Here is a 10,000-nt window from a genome sequence, read left to right as displayed (position 1 = left end):
CATCTGGGGTGATTGGGTCTTCGTAACCTTGGTTACTGCTTACTGCTTACTACTGCGTGTGGCAGTGCTACTAGTGGACGTACCCGCCAGCGCAGTAATGAACCTGCTCCATCGTAAACATAAACATTGCATGTGGATGCACAATAAATAACCCCCCCCCCCCTGCCCCCCCAAATCTGTTTCTGCATGGAACTTTAAGCGGGTCGATCCCTGTCGATGAACCTGTTGTTCTAGGTTGAGTGTTTCTGTCAAATCAATGGGCTTGGTCCCCTCTACCTCCAAATGAAAAACAGGACTATATTTTATCTTCTATATAAAGTCAGTATGCGATGTGCAATGAATATGAATATAAAGAGTCAATATTTGAGCATGAATAATCAGTGTGCGATCCCAACCGTTGGTGATTTATAGTTAAAGTCCTCAACGTAGCCTAGCCAAGCAGCAGAGGTCTCACTGCTGCACGTAGGATCACACTGACACCTCTGCTGCTGCTTGGCTAGGCTACGTTGACGAGTTTAACAAAAAATTCCAAGGGTTGTGATCGCACACAATTGATATTCATGCTCATATAATATTGACTTTTTATATTCCTATTCATTGCTTCAGGGAATGACACAGGTCCTTGGATAGCCTTGATGAGGGGAACTAATGATGTAGCTTACCGTTGGCAGATCCAGAGCATATAAAGATCAGTGGAACTGCACAGCGTTTGATCTATAGAGGCTATAGATGTTTGTGATCTTCACTTCATTTCCCGCTGTTTGTTCTGCTCCTCTTCCTCCCCCTCTGCAGTTCCTGTGTCTGACATCAAGTCTGTGGTGACGGGGAAAGACTGTCCCCACATGAAGGAGAAGAGTGCTCTGAAACAGAACAAGGTAGGAGAGGCTGGGGGAGGTAGAACACCAGGGGAGGCTGGGGGAGGTAGAACACCAGGGGAGGCTGGGGGAGGTAGAACACCAGGGGGAGGCTGGTGGAGGTAGAACACCAGGGGAGGCTGGGGGAGGTAGAACACCAGGGGAGGCTGGGGGAGGTAGAACACCAGGGGAGGCTGGGGGAGGTAGAACACCAGGGGGAGGCTGGGGGAGGTAGAACACCAGGGGAGGCTGGGGGAGGTAGAACACCAGGGGAGGCTGGTGGAGGTAGAACACCAGGGGAGACTGGGGGAGGTAGAACACCAGGGGGAGGCTGGTGGAGGTAGAACACCAGGGGAGACTGGGGGAGGTAGAACACCAGGGGAGGCTGGGGGAGGTAGAACACCAGGGGAGACTGGGGGAGGTAGAACACCAGGGGAGGCTGGGGGAGGTAGAACACCAGGGGAGGCTGGGGGAGGTAGAACACCAGGGGAGGCTGGGGGAGGTAGAACACCAGGGGAGGCTGGGGGAGGTAGAACACCAGGGGAGGCTGGGGGAGGTAGAACGCCAGGGGGAGGCTGGTGGAGGTAGAACACCAGGGGAGGCTGGGGGAGGTAGAACACCAGGGGAGGCTGGTGGAGGTAGAACACCAGGGGAGGCTGGTGGAGGTAGAACACCAGGGGAGGCTGGGGGAGGTAGAACACCAGGGGAGGCTGGGGGAGGTAGAACACCAGGGGAGGCTGGTGGAGGTAGAACACCAGGGGAGGCTGGTGGAGGTAGAACACCAGGGGAGGCTGGTGGAGGTAGTACACCAGGGGAGGCTGGGGGAGGTAGTACACCAGGGGAGGCTGGGGGAGGTAGAACACCAGGCGAGGCTGGGGGAGGTAGAACACCAGGGGAGGCTGGTGGAGGAGCATTACAATGAGTCTATCCTCCGATTTCTACTTCCACCAGCCTCCACTGTACCACACGCCAGGGAACACTATGCGTACTATTAGCATGATTCATAGACAGCTATTAGCCTCTCCACTTATTCAGTGCATGGCTGCTTTGAATATACAGATAGTACTGTATATCACATTTACATTTACATTTTTGGCATTTAGCAGTAAGTGAGTGAATCACCTATTATCCACCAGTCGTAGCAGGAAAAAGTAATCTATGCTCGGGCCAGGGGGGCCATTGGCAATCGCTGTCCTTTTTCTATTTTTATTGAACATGTTTAAATGATACACAGACAGAGGTGTGTACTGTTAAGTGCTAGGCTGGTGCAACGACCTGCTCCCTAGGCCTGGAGCCGACCGGCCTGGATGGTGTGTGAGTGAGTGGTATATGAGTGGTATGGACATGACGTGTGGTCTCTGTGTGCAGGAGGTGTTGGAGCTAGCCTTCTCCATCCTGTATGATCCTGACGAGGCCCTCAACTTTGTGGCTCCCAACAAATATGAGGTGAGCTGGCGGCCCACTATACCTGAAACCCCTCTGAATGTATAATGATAATGATGATGATGATAATGATGATGATGATGATGATGATGATGATGGAAGGAAATGATGAATGTTCTTGACCTGTGTGCTTTGTGTTTTGTGTTTTTTTATGTGTGTGTGTGTGTGTGTGTGTGTGTGTGTGTGTGTGTGCACGTGCATATGTGCGTGTCTTATGTGTCTCTGTCTGTGTGGGTGTGTGTGTCTTATGCGTACGTGCGTGCGTGTATGTGTGTGTGTTTGTGTGTGTGTGTGTGTGTGTGTGTGTGTGTGTGTAACAGTACTGTATCTGGACTGACGGGCTGTGCGCGCTGCTGGGCAGAGAGATGGGCAGCGACCTGACGCGCAGCGACCTCGACACGCTCATCAGCATGGAGATGAAGCTCCGCCTCCTGGACCTGGAGAACATCACCATCCCAGAGGCCCCGCCCCCTGTGCCCAAGGAGCCGAGCACCTACAACTTCACCTACAACTATGGCTGAGGTGTGCGTGCGTGCGTGCGTGTGTGTGTGTGTGTGTGTGTGTGTGCATGTGTGTGTGTGTGTGTGTGTGTAGATAAGGACTGTTTGTTTGTGTTCCGTGAATGTGTGAAGGAGTGAGTGAGTGTGTGAGATTACATCTATGTTAGTGTGTGTGTGTGTGTGTGTGTGTGTGAACGTCATTGTGTTTCATAGGACTAGGAAGGTAGCCACGCCCCCTCCCCTAGCTCCTATTGGTTGATCTTAACTTCACTAGCCAGATGGTCTGAATTCAAACTGCCCACCAAGTAGTGCAGCCAGGGAACGTAGAACTACTGTTTATGAGACGCTGTACCGGTGTATTAAAGATTAACCTGTACTGTATAAGACAAAGCAGATATGAACTATGAATGTTTATATTTTCTTTATGTATCTCATCACTCCATGGCCTTATCACTTGTATGTGTGAAAAAGATGCTCTGTACTGTATGTATTTCGAATGATTACAGTTTGATTTCCAGTGTTGCTTAATGCTACGCCATTTCGTCATGACAACAGGGCCTGGGTCTGTTACAAACTGACAGTTGTTTTCCAAGATGGTGTGTTCCCAAGTCCCTCTCTGTGTCCCCCATCCACTCACCCTCTTAATTCCGTACTAACCTATTGATCTTTGTTTGTTATGCAGAATAGAATTATATTTTTGTAAATTATTATGTGAAAACCAGTCTCAGCTGTGAAGACAACAAAACACTAACTTTCTAGTAACCTACTAATTCTACTTTGGCCCAGAAGAGTACCTTTTTTGGGGGGGGCTTAAAAGATCAAGAACGACTAAGCGTAGACACCAACATGTATTCAGCAACAGCCAGAGCTCTCAGATAGAGCCGTAAGTCATTTGCAGGCTTAGCCACATCGGTCTTGTATAATTGTTTTTAAAGCTCTTTACTCTGTGTACAGTGATAAACTGTAGAGAGATTCTACGCTAGGAGCTTTTACCATGTAAGCACTCTGGCCTCACCTTTTCATATTTAAATCATTATTTGTTCAGTTGAAAGTTGAAATATCTCCCTCTGTTTTCTTTAGGAGTCCTCAGTGGTCGAGGAATCTAACATCAGATACATATGTTTTCGTTGTATCTTACCCTGCTAATGACAGTTGCTAAAAATGTGCTCAGTGAATGCTATTGGAGTTGTCTTGGTTATGCTGTGTCAAGTACATGAATTGGAAGTTATTTTTAAGTGTTTTTTCCTCCGCTCCTTCACTTGTTGAAAAGGGTTCTGGGTTACCGTATTTGATGTCTCATTTTTCACAGTACACGATGTTAAAGGGAGAATGTCAGACGTTGCTGTCAAAAACTTAGAAAACCGAACAAGAATGGAGGTTTGCTGTGGATGCACCAGCAGTACGGAGATATCTGAGGCAACTTTACCATTTGGTACTCTTTTACATTACTTGCTAAACAATATCTGTGTTCAGGCTAAGTATTGGTAGTGAATGACATGTTGTTAGTGAAGAAATAACAACATATATAAATCATTGTCTGTATATATTGTGTTGCCTTATTGGAAAAAATGTATTTTGTTTTGTGTGAATAAATACAAAGTTAAACTGGGTTCCTTCCTCTCCTTTTTTTGTATCCATAATAACAGTTTCCAAAAATATATATTGATACTCTTTTGCTCTATTTAATCCTCATTGTCCATACCTGTTATAAGGTGCCACTAGGGGGCAGTCTATGTTTGATGTTACTGAGCTTGAAGAAGTAGCGGACTTGTGAATATGTACGGTGCCCCGGAGGTGACATATGAATTCCTCGTCCCTTGACTAGTTTAGGGTGAACAGATGGACCTGTAAATGTTTCTAAATATTTCTGCAGCTGGAAGATAATTAGTGAAGATAGGATAACAAATCAACAACGTTTCAGTCCAAAAAACGTTTTTAATAATAATAGCTGAAAATAGAATTTAACATAGAGTTGTTTAAATCATCTTTGAAATAGAGTTGTGACACTGAGCAGAATATCCAGATGGCTTTATGTACATTACTGTAGGACAGACACCGAGAGGCCCAAGCCCAGCAGGGATGAAAAGCAAAACGAACGGGCCAAAGTGAGAGAGGGCTGATCACACATCACCCTCTTTGATATACAACAGACCCAACACAGCAGGGGTTCCAATACAACGACACACTTTAGAGAATATCTTCCCCTTTGGGTGAGAGGAGGATGAGAGCGGAGGAGAGGAAGAGAAGAGAGGAGAAACGAGAAGAAGAAGAGGAGAGGGAGATAATACAAAGAGGAGGATGTCAGTCAAGGATGTCCCACTGCAGAGTAAGTTGTGTTTTTTTTTCTGTCTCTGTTCTGTGGTAATCAATAATTCAGTCCATAATCAGGTTAGGGTCAGGTTCTGGGGATATAGAAAGGAAATTAATTGTCCATTTGTATCTCTCTGGTAGGTAACATTAACACATTTCCCTGTCCCCCCTGTCCCCCCCCCGGTACCAGGTGTCCCTTTTATACATCTTGATACACAAACAAACAATTGTAATATATATACTGTATATTCATATATAAAATAAATACAAATCTGTTCCTACACCCCTTTCATGGGTATATTCTCACTCTGTGTGATTGCCATCCACTATGTGATTGCTTTATGTATGTGTGTGTGTGTGTGTGTGTGTGTGTGTGTGTCTGTGTGTGCGTGTGTATGTGTGTGTGTGTGTGTGTGTGCGTCTGTGTGTGCGTGTGTGTGTGTGTCTGTGTCTGTGTGTCTGTAGGTGTGGGTGTGTGTCTGTAGGTGTGGGTGTGTGTCTGCGTGTGCCTGTGTGTGTGTGTGTGTGTGTGCGTCTGTGTGTGTGTGTGTGTGTGTGTGTGCGTCTGTGTGTCCGTGTGTGTCTGTGTCTGTGTGTCTGTAGGTGTGGGTGTGGGTGTGTGTCTGCGTGTGCCTGTGTGTGTGTGTGCGTGTGCCTGTGTGTGTGTGTGTGTGTGTGTGTGTGTGTGTCTGTCTCAGCATGCCTGCTGTAGCGACCCGTTCTCTCTCTCTCCCGGCTGATCACGGCTGCTCCCCGCTGCTCTCTGATTGGCTGGGGCGTGCTGCTGCTCCTCTGGGGGCGGGGTCAGCTCCCCCACGTGACCCTTGACCTCCTGCGGTAGTGGGGGGGTGCCGTGGGGTTTCCCTGTCCCCCCCCCCTCCTCCTCCTCCCCCTCCTGCTCCCCCTCCCTGTGCCAGACCTGGGCTGCCAGCAGTAGCAGGGTCAGGGTCAGCAGCAGCAGAGCCGTGGAGGTCAGCTCTGGGCTCAGGGTCAGGGCCGGCTCGGGGTCAGGGGCCTCCACCGTGCTGAGAGTCACGCAGAGGGATGGGCTGCTGGGGTTGGTCTCTGGGTGTCTGGTCCCTCTGGTCGTCCCTCTGGTCGTCCCTCTGGTCGTCCCTCTGGGCCTCTCGTTGGCGGCGGCCCCCCCCGTGTGCAGACACACGCGGTAGAGCATCCCCGGTTGGAGGTGCGTGAGGTTGAAGCTCTGCATGCCGGCCAGAATGCGCGTGGTGCGGCGCGTGGTTTGGGCGTGCGTGGTTGCGGCGTGCGGTGTGCGTGCAGCCTGCTGCCAGGACAGCCGAGCCGAGGGGAGGTTGCGGCCGGTCAGCCAGGACAGGACGGCGTAGCGCTCTCCCACCTCCCTCACCTTCAGGCTCCTCCCCCGCTGGAGACCGGGGACCGGGGAGAGGAGGGGGTCCCTACGGTGAGAACCACCGCCGCCCCCACCCCCGTGCCCCCTCCTCCTCCCGTGCACCCCCACTATGACGCTACGGGTGTCCGCTCCCAGTTCGTTCTCGGCCACGCAGGTGTAGAGACCCGCCTCCCTGGACGTCACCACGGCGATCTCTAGCGTCCCCTCTGGTAGAAGCCGGTAGCGGGCGGAGGAGGAGGAGGGGTTGGATGTAGCACGGCTGGGGCTAGAGGAGTGGTGGGAGGAGTGGTTGGAGCCGCCGGGCCTGGTGGAGTGTGTGTGATTGGTGGGTTTGTGGGAGGAGGCTGCGGGGCCGGAGTGGGGGGAGGCGGGGTCGGGGTTGAGGTTTGGGTTATGGGGGGAGTTGGATGCGTTCTGGCTGGATTCTGGTCCCCCCAGCCTCAGCCCGGCGGGAGTCACCCAGTAGAGTCTGGGCTGTGGTTCTGCCAGGGCTCGGCAGTGCAGGGCCAGGCTGTCCCCCTCTTTCACCCCCACGTAGGGGGGGAGGGGCCCGGGGGGGATGAGGGGGAGGCAGGAGGCGGACATCTCTCTGAAGGACAGCTCCCTCACCCGGCGAGCCCTCAGCTCCGGAGGCTCGGAACACAGCGTGGCCTGGGGCTGGATGAAGCGCACCAGCCGGGGTGTGTGCGCCGCGCCCGCTGCTTGTGTGTCCGCGTGTCCGTGTGTGTCCGCGCGTCCGTGTGTGTCCGCGCGTCCGTGTGTGTCCGTGCGTCCGTGTGTGTCCGTGCGTCCGTGTGTGTCCGTGCGTCCGTGCGTGTCCTTGTCAGCTGCTGCTGCTGCGTGGGAGTGCGAGTGCGAGTGTTCCTCCGCCACCCAGCGGAACAGGCAGTCGCAGCGCAGCGGGTTGGAGTGCAGGCTGACCTCCTGCAGGCTGGGCAGGGAGAGGAGCGTGTGCCGGTGCAAGGCGCTGAGAGAGTTCGAGTTCAGCATCAGGCTCTCCAGCCTGCCGAGCCGAAGGAACGCCTGGGGGTGTACGTAGGACAGGCGGGGGTTGTTGGTGATCTCCAGCTTGGTGAGCTCCGGCAGGTTCTCCAGGGCGCTCTTCTCCACGGAGACCAGCTCCTCCATGTTGTTGAGTCCCAGCTCCTTCAGGTGGACCATGTCCCGGAAGTCTCCGGTCTGAACCAGGGTGATCCGGTTCTTGTTCAGGTCCAGGAACTTCAACCCGGGCACTCTCCTCAGGGCCTGGGTGGGGACCGCGGTCAGGAGGTTGTCGTAGAAGGAGAGGCTCTCCAGGCCGTCCAACCCCTCCAGGGCTCGTTCGGGCAGGCCCTTGAGACCCATGCCCCCCAGGACCAGGCTCCGCAGGGACCCCAGGGCTTGGAAGCCCCGGTCGGGGAGGGCCTCCACCGGGTTCCCCCCCAGCATCAGCACCTCCAGACGGGGCAGGGCCCCGAACCAGCGCGGGTCGACGGAGGTCAGCCGGTTGTTGTTGAGGTGCAGGCGCAGCAGGGAGTCCAGGCCGGAGAAGGCCCCGGGGGCCAGGGAGCGCAGGCGGTTGTGGCTGAGGAACAGCTCCTGCAGGCCGGGCAGGGAGGAGAAGGACGCCCGGGGGAGGTGGACCAGCTGGTTCTCCTCCAGGTGCAGGGAGAGCAGCGAGGCCAGCGAGGAGGAGGAGGAGGAGGAGGAGGAGGAGGAGGAGGGCGTCTGGGAGAGAGTCTTCACACTGACGAAGCGGTTCTGGGAGAGGTCCAGCTCGGTGAGGTTGGGGAGCGCGTGTAGCGCGCGGCTCTCGACGGCGGAGAGGAGGTTGCTCTGCAGCCGGAGGGTGTGTGTGTCGGGGGGCAGGGGCGAGGGGAGCTGGGTCAGCAGCAGGTCGTTGCAGTCCACCGTGGGGGCCTCGCGGTAGACGGAGGACTCCGGGGAGAACCACGGCTTGATCTGGCACACGCAGCGGGCCGGGCAGGACACTCGCCACGGCAGAGAGTGGATCACCGCGGCGCCGGACACGCACACGCACACGCACACGACGCACAGGAGCAGCTGAGACCGCAACAGGCTTGCGACGGTTGACCTAGGCATCCTCACAGCAGACACGGGGGGGTTCAGATTCAGTTGAGTTGAATTGAAGTGTAACAACGTGAGTGTGTGATCACTGGATGGATCAGGAACTATTAATAAATGTGTTTTTTAGTGTAAAGTAGGCTTGAAGGTAAGAAAAATATAAGAACTTAACGACTTCTTAACGATCTCTTTGAGTCCCTTTATGCTTCAGAATGAACAGAAATACAGTACTTTAGTGCTAGGCTCTTTATAGCCAGATGGGTGGTTGGCCTTGGTGTTGGAGCTTTGGTGGTGGTTGTCTGGGTGACGGTTGTTTAGCTGCAGGTAACTGTTGATGCCAGGTGACGATGCTGAAGGCAGCTGTTGTTGCTAGGTGATATTGTTGCTATAGGTGATAGTACTCTACACAGCAGGTGGGCTGTGGTCAACTGTTGTCTTAGTGATGGTCTCTGTGGTCAGACAGTCGCTTTTACATCCTGGCGATCAATGGAGGTTGTGTTGGTCAGGGCACACTCAGGCGCACAGCTGGAACAGAGAGAGAGAGAGAGAGAGAGAGAGAGAGAGAGAGAGAGAGAGAGAGAGAGAGAGAGAGAGAGAGAGAGAGAGAGAGAGAGAGAGGGAGGGGGAGAGAGAGAGAGAGAGACAGAGAGAGAGAGGGAGGGAGAGTGAGTGAGTGACAGAGAGAGAGGGAGAGAGAGAGAGTAACAGAGACAGAGAGAGAGAGAGACACAGAGAGGGTGACAGAGACAGACAGAGAAAGAGAGAGAGTGACCGAGAGAGGGAGAGAGTGACAGAGACAGAGAGAGAGAGAGTGAGAGGGACAGAGAGAGTGACAGAGAGAGAGAGAGAGAGACAGAAAGACAGAGAGAGAATGTTAGAACGCCTGTGTTAGACAGAATGCTGCAGACAGGGTGATATTTCAGCATTGTGCATCCTGAGGAACTAGCTGCGTTCGCCCGTTGAGAGGGATAATGGGAAACATTTGTCCATTCAATAGAGAGAGATTTCAAATTACTTCAATTACCACATTCCCAACAACTCTTCATCACATTAGTTATTCCACGCTATTTGTCTAATTTGCAGTTGGTTATTTGTGATTTTTTCGGGAACTAAATGATGCATAAAAACAGTCCTGAGAGATGAGAGATGAGAGAAGTGTGCCATGGGGAAAGAGGCACAGAGAGTAGAATGAGGAGAGGGGGATGAGGAGAGGGGGATGAGGAGAGGGGGGAGGGAGAGGAGAGGAGGAAATGAGAGTAGAATGAGCAGAGAGGGGAGGGAGAGGAGGATGAGGAGTGGAAAGGAGAAGAGAGGGGAGCGAGAGGAGGATGAGGAGAGAGGAAGGAGAAGAGAGGGGAGGGAGAGGAGGATGAGGAGAGAGGAAAGGAGAAGAGAGGGGAGGGAGAGGAGGATGAGGAGAGAGGAAGGAGAAGAGAGGGGAGCGAGAGGAGGATGAG

At 53.1% G+C, this 10,000-nt stretch overlaps 2 protein-coding genes across 3 annotated transcripts in view; one reads left to right on the top strand and one right to left on the bottom strand.

Annotated features, from left to right (window-relative positions):
- LOC308173164 (engulfment and cell motility protein 2) overlaps positions 1-2,818 on the top strand; it is a gene marked incomplete at its 3' end in the record, with an annotated part of 28,252 nt that extends 25,434 nt beyond the window's left edge. For both annotated transcript variants that reach the window (XM_080548146.1, XM_080548145.1), the window contains 3 exons: positions 793-875; positions 2,223-2,300; positions 2,618-2,818. In XM_080548146.1, coding sequence (XP_080404272.1) covers positions 793-875; positions 2,223-2,300; positions 2,618-2,818 — 362 coding nt within the window. The remainder of the gene's footprint in view (positions 1-792; positions 876-2,222; positions 2,301-2,617) is intronic.
- Positions 2,819-5,801: 2,983 nt separating this feature from the next.
- LOC308173484 (leucine-rich repeat neuronal protein 2-like) lies at positions 5,802-8,561 on the bottom strand (the record flags this gene model as incomplete). The annotated part of the gene is made up of 2 exons (XM_080548514.1): positions 5,802-7,241; positions 7,287-8,561. 2 exons carry the CDS (start codon positions 8,559-8,561, stop codon positions 5,802-5,804), a joined length of 2,715 nt encoding a protein of 904 aa, XP_080404640.1.
- Between the last annotated feature and the right edge of the window lie 1,439 nt (positions 8,562-10,000).

This window comes from Nansenia antarctica (assembly GCF_963989245.1).
Source record: "Nansenia antarctica genome assembly, chromosome: 18".
NCBI classification, from domain to species: domain Eukaryota; kingdom Metazoa; phylum Chordata; class Actinopteri; order Argentiniformes; family Microstomatidae; genus Nansenia; species Nansenia antarctica.
This window is presented reverse-complemented; position numbering and strand designations above follow the sequence as displayed.